At 43.9% G+C, this 13,918-nt stretch overlaps 1 protein-coding gene across 8 annotated transcripts in view; it reads left to right on the top strand.

The window, feature by feature from the left end:
- Ttc3 (tetratricopeptide repeat domain 3) overlaps nt 1–13,918 on the top strand; it is a 97,453-nt gene that overhangs the window by 20,823 nt on the left and 62,712 nt on the right. For 7 of the 8 annotated variants that reach the window (XM_038344860.1, XM_038344859.1, XM_038344861.1 and 4 more), the window contains 2 exons: nt 1,078–1,140; nt 10,721–10,775. In XM_038344860.1, the coding sequence (XP_038200788.1) occupies nt 1,078–1,140; nt 10,721–10,775 (118 nt within the window). Of the gene's footprint in view, nt 1–1,077; nt 1,141–4,561; nt 4,688–10,720; nt 10,776–13,918 lie in introns of those variants that run through there. The other variant, XM_038344863.1, reaches the window with a different exon arrangement.

Genomic DNA, 13,918 nt, shown 5'->3' with positions numbered 1-13,918 from the left:
CTCCTGATGTTAGGATAATCCTAGAGACTCTTGCGTCTGCCGTGCGGTGTGGTTTGTGTGTCTGCAGTGCTGGCAGCCCGACTGCTCCAGCAGGCACCAGGCAGGCCAGGGAGACCTGCTCTTTCCACAGACTCACTAGAGTCCTCTCTTCCTCTCTTCTGTCTTGTTTTTTTTTTTGTATCAACTGTTCCTTTTACCCATTAGCTGATTGTCGGGAGGGCGTGTTTGTTCCTCATGCTTAGGATGCCCCCTTCTAGGAGGCTTTGCTTTCTTGGGGGAACTTTTTGCTTGCTTGTTTGTTTTTGAGAAAGGCTTTCCTTGCATAGCCTTGGCTGTCCAGGAGCTTACTCTTGGACCAGGCTGATCTTGAACTCAGAGATCCACCTGCTTCTGCCTCCTGAGTGTTGGGATTGAAGTGTGCACCCCCAGTACCCGGCTCTTGGGGAAGCTTTTAAAGAGAATAGTTGTGGTTGTTGAGGGTGTAGATGTCTGTGTGCTATACACGATACTCAGTTGCTGATCTCCATAGCTGTCCTCCAGGACAGCTTGCTTACATACTCTTAAGTTCTGCTCATCTGAGCTGGGCCACCTCACATTCTAGCAGACTTTAGGGGTGCCCTGTAGACTGCCCTCTTTCCTACTTTGTCCTTCACAGGGATTGAGGGAATCCAGTTGCATGTCATACCGAAAAGCTGCAGAATTGAGACAGTGAAAATTAATAAAATTTGAAAATACTTAGCTGTTACTATTACTTTTGCATTTGACAAGTATCTCTTAGAGCAGTTGAAGTGTCGGGTCCTGACTGTCCTCCACTGCCATCCTGTAGTCGCTAGCTTCTGTGAGGGTGTTGTTATCGCCCCATTCCCACAGTAGTTTTACAGGGCAGACAGTCTTTGAGCAAGATACTAAGAAGGTCAAAAACCTGAATTGCAGTCAGTTAAGATTCTAAATCCTATTTTCTTTCTGTTCTGCCACATAGTTGTAAAGCTTTAAGAAGACTTTTTTTTGTTTTTAGTATGAATTTTGTTTGTTTCAGATATAATGTGTTTTACTGACTAAATGTTGCTTCTTTTTAAGACCTGAAAACCATCTTCTTTATGGTAACCGAGCTCTCTGTTTTCTTCGTATGGGACAGTTTAGGTAAGTTGGTTAAAGTAATCTAATTACTGAATTATTATACCCAGTACCTATTTTAGGGAAACATTTATCTGTCTTGCAGGTATGCAAGAAAATCCCTGATAGTTCTTTGTGGGGGAGGGGGAAGAGGTTTCGTTTATAATGACTGCAGCAAGATGCAAGCGTTTGTTAAGTTCTGGGCATGTTATGTTTAGTCTCACAGCGCCCTCCGTAGGTATGTTACGTCATCTCCCACACTGTGCTCACGGACAGTGGCCATGCTGACGACATCTACATTGTTGTGACTGCGATAGAATATTCCGTCTTTCTGCTCTGTCTAATCTGCGTAGTATACTTTTGCTGTTTGTTTGTCTTGTTATATAAAGTTACATAAATATTTTCATAAATGAAAGAACACAATAGAAATTTAGTGGTATTAATGGAATAGAACCATAGTTAACTTAGTCTCTTATCAAATTTGAAATTTGCTTTTATTTATGAGTTGAGAAAGACTGAAAAAATGTTACTCTACTATGATTCGATTGCCCTTCCTTTAAAATATTTTAGTATATAAGTTACAAGTGTTAATATTAAAAAATACAGATTGTTGTATTTAATTATGCCCTGTCTTATTGTAATTGTGGGGGGATCCAAAAACTACATCCATGCAGAGGAGAATACTCAGAACACATCGAACTAGAAAACCAAGTTAGAGCCTGGGACCTCAGAACAAGACTGCCTGGCGAAGGTCTTACACAGATACTAGTTATAATTCATTTTTGTCTTCTACTTTCTGTTGCCTAAAATAAAAAAGTAAAACTTGAAAAGTCATGAAATTCTCATTATTCATATAGAAACACAGCAATTGTTTGGTTGAAAGTGGTTTCCTCATTCTTAGCCTAAAAGCTGTTATGTGGATCATTAGTAATGTTAACTAAGTGACAGAGAAAATTCTAAAAACAATGATAGGAAAAACGGAAAAATGCAGTTTGGGGTTGCTCTGATGAGGTTTTCTATGAAGTCATGAAAACTGAGAAGTCCTCTGTCAGTTGTTTTTAGTAAAACACTTACCTGGGATGTGGGGGAGTGGGAGTGGGGAAGGTGTAGTATCTTCCAAGTATGTAGCTTTTAAAAAAGTAACATTTATTGTGTTTCTCTTTTATTATAAACAGAACACATTCTCATGGTAGAAAATTTGGAAAATACAAGAGTTTAAAAAGAAGAAAATAAGTATCACCAGTAACCCAACCACCTTGGAGAATACCGCTGTATTAACGTTATGCAGCTTTTAGATGGCTTAAGCCGTGGATAATCCGAGGCTATCTAGACTAGAGGAGTGGATGGGCTTGACACAGTCTTCCGCCAATACCACTGTTCTCCACTGGTTCTGACAAGAAGTGAGCTACAAATGCCTAGGTTGTGTCTGGCTAGGCCCAGAGTTAACCGATACTCTGTACTGTTTCAAGGTGAATTTGTATGCTTTCAAGATCAGATCAATAGGTTCATGACTTGGCTAGCCGCTTGTGAAAATTGAGGTATCTAACCGAAATCTTGCCAGGCAGAGGGTCATCTCCTCTCCAGCTCTGAGTGCTGAGAGGCAAACCAGGGTGATTTCTGCTTTTATGAGTATTTGAAAGATAGACACGCGAGGAAGATCTTCCCAACCCCCCGCTGCAACAAGATGTGAAAGTAGAGACAGTCCCCAGACAGGGAGGGGAAGGTTAAGAATAGACAGCAGACCTTTCTATCTGTGCACCTTGTTGATGCTCTAGCTGTACTTGAACCCATCTGGTCTATTACAGGCAGGTTAGTGTACGAGAGTCACTAGTTTTCATCAGGCAGTCACCAGCATGCATCCGATGCTCCTTAAACGTATGAAACTATGGTCTTACCTTCTTACACATTGCTTCCATGGCTTTGCTCAGTAGTGCAGAGATGAGGCTTTCAGGGTCTGTCCCTCCCGGTACAGTGAGTGGATGGTGTGCATAGGGAACTCTCGCTCGAGGAGAACTGCTTTAGCTGGGTTACCAAGGCTGAGATGCTGTGAAATTCCCACATCATGTGGATGCCCGCTAGACCTGTCGAGGTAATCTGGTCAATCAGCTGCAGGAACAGCTGGAGATAAAGTATCCATCCAATGACCCTGGGAGACAGTGTAGTCCTTAGTTGTTCCCAAGGCCAGACTTCCTGTTGGTCGTAAAAAAGCAGATGTCAACCTGTAAGAAAACTGAAATGAAACAAAGATTAAAGGCTTTAGTAAACGCTAAAATGCATAAGTGATTCTGAAATATTAATCCTAAAACATGAGAAAATAAAAATACTCAATTTTAAAAATAACTTCGGTAAGATTTCTCTCTAAAAAGGTAAAAATATGTACATTGACTCTTACGACAGTCTGTCCTGAGTACTTTATACATATTTATTCCTAAAACCTCACAACCGTGGGAGATGCTGTGCTGCAGGCGGAGCCTGAGCCCAGGCGGAGCCTGAGCCCAGTCGGCCTGGATGTGGTCTTTACTGTCAGTGACTTTGGAAAGGGACAGTAGAGTACGGTGGAAATGGGACGTTGGGACGTTTAAACAGATGTCACACTTAGGAAGCCTGCTCTCCTACGTCACATGCATACTGAAACTACAGGTCTCTCTTTCATACCCATCAGATTGGCAAGGCTTAAAACCTTCGTAATACCAAGTATTTGAGAGGAGGTGGAACAAAGGAAACTTTGATCCTCGCCTGGAGACAGTGTTAATGGTACAGTCGCTGTGGAGAGCAGTCTGACAAAGTGAAGACATGCACACTCCGCAGCCCACGCCTAGGGTCAGCCCTTCCACTGTCAGCTGTGCACCCAGAAGACGTGCAAGCCTTCACACAGCGTTGTTTGTCAGAGCAAAGACGCGGAAACAACGGGAATCACCAGGAGGCAGTGGATGTGACTTGCGATGCATTCACATGGAGACATTTTAAGCAGCACTTAAAATGAGTGCGATGTTGAGTGTCGAGCAAGTTGCAGAATGATTTGTACAGTGCGATGCCATTTGTATACCGTTTAAAGCATGCAAAACAATGCACACGCAATATAAATATAAAGTGTTTTTAAAATGTGCGGGCATGTTACATACCAAATGAGTGGCTATCTCTGGGGAGAGAAGGAGGGGACGAGGTTTTGGACACAGGAGAGGTGGTACAGCTTTAACAAACCTGTGAAAAGAACCGGAGTGAATATGGCAAAATGTTCAATTCTTGCTAAGTTGATACACAAGTGTCCTTCATGTTAATGTTATGTTCTCTGAATTGTGTATGCTTGAGATATTTGATAAAAAGTAAAACAGGTATAATTTAAAATGCACATAGAAGGGAAAATACAACACTATCAAGGTCAGAACGAGACATGATCTTGAAGGAGAGAAACGCCGTCATGTTGTAGTTAGTGGTGCGAGGAAGAGCCAGAGATGAAGGGGTGTGAACTGGGAAGCAGACGCTCCATCCTGAAGTGACCAAGGAATCCGTGGTGACTGTAATGTTGAAATAAAGAGATTGTCACTCAGAGAGAGAGACCTTTAAGAGGATGCAGGTGAGGCCAAGTGCCAGCATACACCCCTCTGGGCCTGGATGTTGTTTGTGTGAAGTAAAGAGCTGGGATCACGTCCTCAGGCTGCTGCCGCTGCTGCTTCTCCCTTGAAATCTTTAAGTTTAGGAGTGTGCCCGTGAATCCCAGGACTCCAGGCTTGGATGAGATTTTATTCTGGTCTTCTAGAAGCACACTTCAGTCAGAGTACCTTGTCACAGTGATAGTTGCCATTCAGGTGACCAGAAAGTTCCAGTATCATAGAAGAAAAGGAATCAGATATGCCTAATTTAGGCAGCTGCTAAAGCTTATGCAATGTGCTTGAGTAGATTTTGCCCGCTCTATCTCATTTTTGTGAAACACATACTTGGGAAATTTGAATTCTTCTCAGGGGCATAATGAACATTGCTAAGGGGAAATGTAATTGGAGATGGGGGGCATGTATCCCTGAATATTCTAATTTGCTTTCAAAAATCCTTAGCCTTTTGGTATTTATTTATCTTGCAGTATTCCTTTTCATTAGAACCCAGCCATGATTTGTGTAGCAGAGAGACTTTAAGTCCTGTTGATTTGTTTTCTGAATTTCTGAGATCAGAGAAACAGCAACTTAACCAGTTTCTGTGAATTACCCCTCCTTTGAGTGAGTGTGTGGGAGACAATGCATGCAAATGCACGTCTGCAGGGCCTACAGGGTTAGTTTTATTGTGTGCTGTTTGTATTATTCCTTGTGGTTCTCAGTTGCATGGTCTGTTTTTATTTAGAAGCACTGGATTGCCAACTGTTTGGGGAGTGCACTCCCTTTTAAAAAGCTGTAACTATTTTATCTTTACAGGTGTGTACTGCACTTACGTATGCACCATGTGCACATAGTGCCCATGGAAGCCAGAAGAGCGAGTCACAGACAGTTGTGAGCTGCCCTGTGGGTGCTGGGAACTGAACCCAGATGCTCTGCAAGAGCAGCCAGTGCCCTTAACCACTGGGCCATCTCTCCAGCCCCATTTTCCCCCTTCTTAAAAAAGAAATGGGTGCACATGATAAAATTTTGAACTGGAAAGGATCCGCTGACAGCTTCTGTGTGTTATCCCCGTCCTACTCTCTTCAGAGCCCGTGTTTCCATCACGCTCCATGTCTGTAGAAGTGTTCATGGTGAACCAAGTCACTTTCCGTCATGTATGAGAATAAAGGCGAGTTGAGGTGATTCGTGAGACACATCCCTTTTAAAATCATGAGTGGAAAAACCACTCCATATGCTGTGTATGAGTGCTCTGTCTGCATGTACAACTTCATGCCAGAAGAGGGCATCAGATCCCGCTATATATGGTTGTGAGCCACCATGTGGGTGCTTGGAATTGAACTCAGGGCCTCTAGAAGAGCAGCCAGTGTGCTTAACAGCTGAGCCATCTCTCCAATCCTAATTTGCATTTTAAATGTTAAAATGTATATATATATATATATATATATATATATATATATATATATACACACACCAGTGTGTATTGAGATCCTGTTCTTGTTTGTGGGCAACATTTTAATTGGCTGGATACTCAAGTGATCCATCAGTTTGCACTAATATGTTTAAATAGGCTACTTGGATTAGTCTGTAGATTACTTATAATTACAGATTATTAGAATATAGAAAAGTAAACAAAAAAGACTGGGCAGTGGTGGCGCACGCCTCTAATCCCAGCACTCAGGAGGCAGAGGCAGGTGGGTCTCTGTGAGTTGGAGGCCAGCCTGGTCTATAAAGTGAGTTCCAGGACAGCCAAGGATACACAGAGAAACCCTGTCTCAATCCCCCCCCCCCAAATTAAGTATATATACATTTATATAATTTTCACTTAATTAAATGCAGGTTTCAATGACTCTTTACTTATATTTCAATACTCAGGTGCTAATGTGTCTGTAGGGTAAATTCTTGGTAAGCTGCTTTTGCTCTGTTAGGTGAAGGAGCATGTCGAGTTTTAAAGCTCAGATTTGAAACATCTTGTTTCTGTTGGCAGTTGTTAGTCACTGTGTATTTAACAGTAGCTGAGTGAATTTAAGGAGGGGGGGATCCTTGACAGCTAGCCAAGGGCTTGTATACTTCACCGTGTACATACACGTTGTGGTTTGAGAAGGTCTACACATAGCATCTCCTCCCTCACCCTGCCCAGCACCAGTTGAGATGGGTGTGGAGCAGAACCTAACGGTGCAGACGTTGGGACTGCAGGCCTTGAGTCTGAGTGTTAGACGGTTCAGTACGGATCCACTCACAGGCAGAACCAGGCAGCCAGGGCCTGGGAACCTTAAGCCTGAAAGAAAATCACGTAATCTGATCTTCTGTCTGTGTTAAGGTCCCAGAGTAATAAATAAAAAGAAGAAAAGGCAATATTATACGTAAAGTGTGGTACTTATAATAACTCTGGCAGTTGTCATCTCAAGTGCCCATTGTCCCTGACTGTAGTGCTCCTGCACAGCCCCTCGCGCGCTTGGCTACGGTGGTCGGGATGAGCAGCAGTGTTCACGTTGCTCCAGGTATAAGATGTGGTCACATGCTGGGAAATCTACTTAAATCCATGTATCACCAGATGGATTATTTATAATATAAATTATTAACAAACTGGCATACTGTTAATGGTACCACTATGTTAATACCATTCAACCTGATTGAACAAGTAATACCAGGGTTCTTGTTATGGCGGATGCCAGAAATGGGGAAGAATAGACACAGTCCCAGTGTCCTAGCCGGTGAGCCAGCAATGTGAAGCCTGCAGTTAGAAGTTGTGTGTGTGTGTGCATGGAACTGACGGTGTGCCCAGTGGGCTCAATTACAGAAGGGAGAGAAGGTGGTTAGGGTCTACACTTTGCAGGTTATAGTAAGGCTGTTGGCCGTTAAGTGGGGTGGTAGGAGGCCAAAGAATTTCATACAAGTTGAGGCTGTTACTCATGGTTATTAGTACCTTTAGAAAATTATTCTGAGCCGGGCGGTGGTGGCGCACGCCTTTAATCCCAGCACTCGGGAGGCAGAGGCAGGCGGATCTCTGTGAGTTCGAGGCCAGCCTGGTCTACAAGAGCTAGTTCCAGGACAGGCTCCAAAAAAGCTGCAGAGAAACCCTGTCTCGAAAAACCAAAAAAAGAAAAAAAAAAGAAAGAAAATTATTCTGGTTCCAGGAAATTGGTTTGAAGGAGCCGCAGCAAGGCTGAGACTGGGGAGACTGTCGAAGGACTTCCAGGCTGGCAGTCAGTCACCATTGGTAACTCCAGTTCTGACTGCCAGGATGTGAGAGGGTTGGATGTAGCCATATGGACCATGTTCTGTAGCCAGAAGAGCTGCCAAAGGCAGGCTGTGAGCTGAGAACGGTGAGGAGTGTGGCGCAGGTGACTTCTAGAAATGCCCGGGCGGAGAGGCTTGCTGCTGTGAGTGAGAAAGAAGTTTAATTCCCAGGCTATAGAAGAAGGTGGCTCGGAGGTGACACGTCATGGCCCAGGCTGTCATCTAAGTCCTAGATTTGTAGCCTGAAGGACTTGGCTAGAAACTTGCCACTCCTCCCTCCCCTGAGGTGGCAGGTGCCTCCCATGACTTAGCTGTCAGGCCAGCTGTGTTGGGAATAGACTGGATTCCTGGAAGGCAGTTTGAAATAGCACCCAAAGCCCAACAGAACCCAGGCACCCCTTGCTCTTCCTTCCGGTTGCTGTCCACCTCTCCCCAGAATGTTTGCCTAGACTTCCATTGGGGAGTTGTAGTTTTTTATGTAATGCAAATGGGACGGTGTACTGTGTGTGCTGACTTGTTGTGTTTGGCTCTTATCACTGTGTGTGGGGTTCATGTTGTTGCATGGTTATGCCATATTTTATTCAGCGTGTCATTGATGGGCATTTTGGGAGTTTGTAGCTGACTGTTGGTGGTACCAGTTTCTGTTGAGTGTACAGTCAGGAACAGAGGGCCTGCTTGTTTTCTGCTGTAGTGGTAGCTTTCCTGTAATGGGATCAGTCCGTGTCCTGCAGGGTGTAAGTCTCAGTCCGTGTCCTCACCAGCACTAATTTAAACATGGTGTGTATGGAGTGGTGTAAGCCTAGTTGGTCTGCACTCCTGTAAGGACACTTAAACATTTTCCCATGTGCCAATTGCCTGTTTGGATGTCCTGTTGTGAAGTAATTGTTGGTCTTTCCCCGAGTTGGGTGCTTGTCTGTATGGCACTTCTGTGGTCTGGGTGACAGTCACTGAGACAGCACTACAAGCATCTTCCCATTCTCAGTGGCTTGCCCTTGCAGAACTTGCTGTTTGTCGTCTTTTCTCCAGAAGCTGTCAGTTTTAGGGACGATGAAATCGTTCAGTGGGTGGCACCTGCCATCACACTGGAAAATTCGAGTTTGATCGCAGGTTGCACATGGTAGAAAGGATAGAACCGACTCCACACTCACCTCCCTACTACAACACACTCACACAGAAGCTATCAATTGCTATCAGTTTTTAGTATATTGCAGTTTTTCAGTTTCTTCCTTTATGGTAAGCACTTTTTGTGTTGTATTTATAATCTTTGTCTGCTCTAAGGCCACCAGAGTGTTCTATGTTTCTTCTAAAAGTTTGACCTTTTTTGGTGTTTTTTTTTTTCTTTTTTTTTTTTTTTTTGTTGTTTTGTTGTTTTGAGGCCAGGTTGCTCTGTGTGACAGCCCTCATTGTCCTAGAACTAGCTCTTGTAGACCAGGCTGGCTTCGAACTCACAGAGATCCACCTGTCTCTGCCTCCTTAGTGCTGGGATTAAAGGTGTGCGCCACCACCGCCCAGCCCATTTTTAGATGCACAGCCTCCTGAGCTCGTTTTAGTGTTGAGGGTGAAGGACCAGTGGCCATGTGTGAAATGTTTAAGTGGTTACCAGTCTGCCCCGTGCACCGTGTGGTCACTTACGCCATAGATCAGTTTGCACAGATTCTCCTGCCCATCCCTCCATCCTTACCTGTCGATATAATTGTTTATCTTTAGGAGGTTTTATTATTTTGTTTTTTCTTTTTTAGTATCCTTAATATTTAATATAAATAATTTAATATTTAATATCTTTAATACCTTCAGTAGGTGTTAATGTTTGATGGTATGCTACCTCATTTTGTTCTTTTTAATGTTTGGAGCACAGTGAACTTGGTGTGCATACTGAGATGATGAACAATGAAGTCACACCAGGCGTTTAAACTAGGGGCTGGGGCAGACAGTGAGGAGGACATGGAGTGTGTGAGCTTACAGGAAAGAGCAGGATGTCTGAGCTAGTGCTTTAGGTGTTGGACAGTTGGGAGAGGTGTGGTGTGGGGGCGTCCTTGGAGACGGGTGCTAGGAGACAGACCAGTGCCTGCTACACCGTTGTCGCCTTCCCCATTCGACAGGTGAAAGAGTGGGCCCAGAGCAGCGACATCCTGCAGGCGCCAGAAGCTGTATTCTAATTGCACTTAACTTGGAACTCATGTTCTAGAGGAGCTGTTCTCAACCTGTGGGTCGCCGACCCCTTTGGGGGTCAGATGATCTTTTCATAGGGGTCATCCAAGACCATCAGAAAACACAGATATTTGCATTCCATTTATATCAGTAGCAAATTACAGTTATGAAGTGGCAGTGGAAATAATTTTATGGTTGGGGTGACTGCAATATGAGAGGTCACAGCATCGGAAGGTTGAAAATTACTGTTCTGGAGTCTGCTCTGTTTGGTGTAGCTTAACTTACATGCTGTACAGAAGGCTTGGGAGTTACCTTGTTGAGAGTCAGAAGTTCTGTTAAAGACAAAGAGTATAGAAAGTCATGGGAATAATAAGTCAGCATAGACGTTGGAGAGACACATAAGGAATGCTCTGGAATACTGGACCTAATTCTGGGGGGCTGTGATAGAATCAGATGGCTTCTCCCCTTTGCTTTGTTTTTCTGCTACAGTGGACATTTATTGTATGGATTAAAAAAATTATTAGATTATATTCGTGGAAAATTCACAACGTACAAATAGATACATGATATATAGTACTTTAACAGTAAAAAAAAATGGAATTAAGTTTAAATGCTTTATTTCTTGTTTTTCTTTTTAGAAACGCACTTAGTGATGGAAAGAGAGCCATTGTTTTGAAGAACACCTGGCCAAAGGTAGGCTTCTTCTGTATCATACGGCAAGCGAGCCCTTGAACCTTACCACTGTGTGAAAACCGGTCTGTGGGATAATGTATTTGTACATCAAAATGCCAGGTGATGGTACAGAGAGCTCAAGGCTGGGGGACGGGTTCCTGAGTTTACTGTAAGTTTAAGGCTCGGTTGGGCGCTGTGTAGTGAAGCACATCCCAGCAAGTAAGAATCTCTCAGCCTCGTGGAGGAAGGGATTGAGGGGGTGGAGGAGAGGACCGGAAGGACTCAGGGAGAATGAATGAGGCTCCTTTCTGCCTCGGGATTAGAGAGGATTCCGAAGCTCCTCCCAAGTTTTAATTCTATTTTATTTGTGCATATCCATCACAGCGTGCATGTATTCCCTCTCATCCCCAGCCCTGAGTTTTCTTGAGAAGCACAGTGTACAAAGTCAACAGCAGAAAACTTACCAGGGCACAAATGCACTAAGCAGCTAGGGCGAGATCACTTGTACACAGATCTCAGATATAGCTGGCAGGATTTAGATTCTGAATGTGCAGGGCACTCTTAAAGCAGGTAAGAAACCTGATAGGAAAGAACCAGTAAAATGAGTAAGTTCTCATGGAAAAGAAAACTTGTCCCAAACGGCCAGTAGAAAAGAGAAACCCAGGACTGCAGAGACGTCTGGTTAGCGGTGCTTGCCCTAGTCTGAAAGGACAACATCTCTCCAGTGTCCTTTTCTTGCACCCAAATCAGGTGCTCAGACTGCTTGTAACTCCAGCTCCACAGGACCTCATTCCTCTTCCGGCCTCCCAGACACCCCCCCCCCCACACACACACACACGCACACACAAGCACATACATATACAAACATAAAAATTTAAGTAGATCTGTTTGAAAATGAGGAACGTGTATTTCTAATCAAGTTGTAGGGAATAAGAACAGAGACAACCCGAACGGAACAGAGGAGAGGGCCTAAGGAGCACAGACCCACATAGGCACAGCAAATGAGGTGATGTGATGGTCCTCCCATGAGCCTGAGGATTCTGAGGGATGCATTAGATGGTAGCAGGGATCCAGGAAGCTGGTGGGAATGAACTGGCTTATAACTTCCTGCTTCGAGAAGAAGTAGGACGTACACACCGTAATTACTATATCCTCTATGCATGTACCTTAGGAAATCTCTTGAGCCTCTGTACCCTGATAGCTACTTTTTCCGGTTTATGTACCCTAGACATTTTCTTGCATTGTAAAATGTACACAGTCGTTGAAGCCTTTTCTGTGTACAGTTTTGGTTCCACAGTGATGATTGATTGATTGATAGTGGTAGTGGAGACTGAACCTGGAGGCTCACATACTGACACACACCCTACAGCTGTGCTGAGCCCTGTTCCCACTCAGCTGTCTTTCCCTTTTGAGAAGGTGGCTGCATTAAGTTGTCCTGACTGTCCTTGAACTCACTCTGTGGTCCAGGCCTTGAACTTGTCCCTTCCCTTTCTCCTGAGTGGTAGAGGTCACTGGTCTCTGCCGGAAGGCCTGTCCCAACAGCATTCTTGTCCAGTGGGGCAGTAGATACATGTCATGTTTTCACGTGGTCCATAGCCAGAGTTGTTGCTTTGGTTTTCCTGACGCCTTCGCGTCTTGAGCAGCTGCAGTTTCCCACCCCAGTCTGGCTGTTCTCCCTCAGATACGCAGGCCCCCATTTCACTTTGCTGTGTCTTGTATCTCGAATGCTTTCCTTGAGCATTAGCTTCCTATTTCACTGCTGACCGTTCTTCACTTAGTTTCCTAATCACACCAGAATGCCAGCCCTGGCCCTTCTAGGCATCTTCTAGTCTCTTCCTCCTTTCTCCCCTTCTCAGCATTTACTTTTTTTTTTTTTAAACATACTATGTGTCCAGTTAAGTAACATTCCGAGGCAAAGGTTCTGTGATTTGCTCCAGAACCCGAGCCGTCTTGACCCTAGAACTAAGTCGTAGAGCAGCAGTGGACAGATTGGGGTGAGACCAGCAGAGACCTCAAGAGCACAGAGCCACACAGTCATAACTGACCAGTGACAAGAGCAGGCGCGTGCTATTGCTGGCTTAGTTCATAAACTGTCGAATACTAAATTGTGTTGGAAATAAGTCGGCTAGCTTATTAACATTTGTGGATTTTAAAGACAGTATTAAATGAAAAGAATCAATAAAAGCAAACATAGCACAGTTTATGAGAACACTTACTCTGCTAATCTTCGCTTCTGAGAAGGAAAGGGAAAAAAATTAGCAAGTTACCAAGGAGTTTTTAGTCATGTCTATAGTTTTAGTAAATAAAAGAGAATCTGAAACATATATAACCTATTAAAGCTTAGTTCTCTGTGTGTGCTATATTAGTCTCTGTTTTCCTAAATCATAAAATTAATTATTTTAGCTGGGGTTTTAGGGCAGCTGAGGTGGCCATGAGGTCAAGGCATTCGCCATGCAAGCCTGACGACTTGAGTTCCTTTTGTTGAAGGCTGTAACTGACTCCTGAATTGTCTGCTGGTTTCCACGCGCACACGCCCACGGCGAGCTGTCCAGATAAACATTGTTTGGGGCTGGATTCGGCACTAGCTGGTGCTTCTGTACATGGTGCTCAGTGTCTTGCTGTTGGCATAGTGAGTCTTCTGCTCGAAATAGAAGTTCTGTTGACCACCAAAACTTGCATTTGGCAAGTATTTCATAAATATTTATAAAACAATTGAGGAATAGAAGTCTTAGTACTAAAACTCAGTTTATATTAGCTTTCCAAGCATCTCTTGTAAATTTATTAAGAGTATTAAAATAAAACTTCCTTTTTTTTTTCCTCACTGAGTCAAAAGTTTTCTGAGTACTTAATGCTCCCTGTGTATGTAGTCCCAAGAAAGACCTTCTGGAATTCTCTCTCTAGATGCCTGCCCTGTCAGCCTCAAGCTGTTCTGTTCTTCCAGTTCCTGCCAGTCCGCCCCCTCCTGAATTCTTCCTGCGCTGAGGTGTAGGCGCTCTCTTCCGGAAGGAGCAGTCTTAGCCTTGCAGCTCTTCATCTCTCTTGGATCATTCTGTTCTCTTGCCCACAGGCAAGATTTTGTTTGGTTTTTTGTTTGTTTCTGTAAAGCCACAATTTCTTTTGCTTTTGTCCTTTGTCATTCCATCTTAGCTGAATGTATAAACTAG

Source organism: Arvicola amphibius, chromosome 10 (genome assembly GCF_903992535.2).
Source record: "Arvicola amphibius chromosome 10, mArvAmp1.2, whole genome shotgun sequence".
Lineage (NCBI taxonomy): Eukaryota > Metazoa > Chordata > Mammalia > Rodentia > Cricetidae > Arvicola > Arvicola amphibius.
Note: the sequence above shows the minus strand (reverse complement) of the source record. Positions and strands in the feature narration are given on the sequence as shown.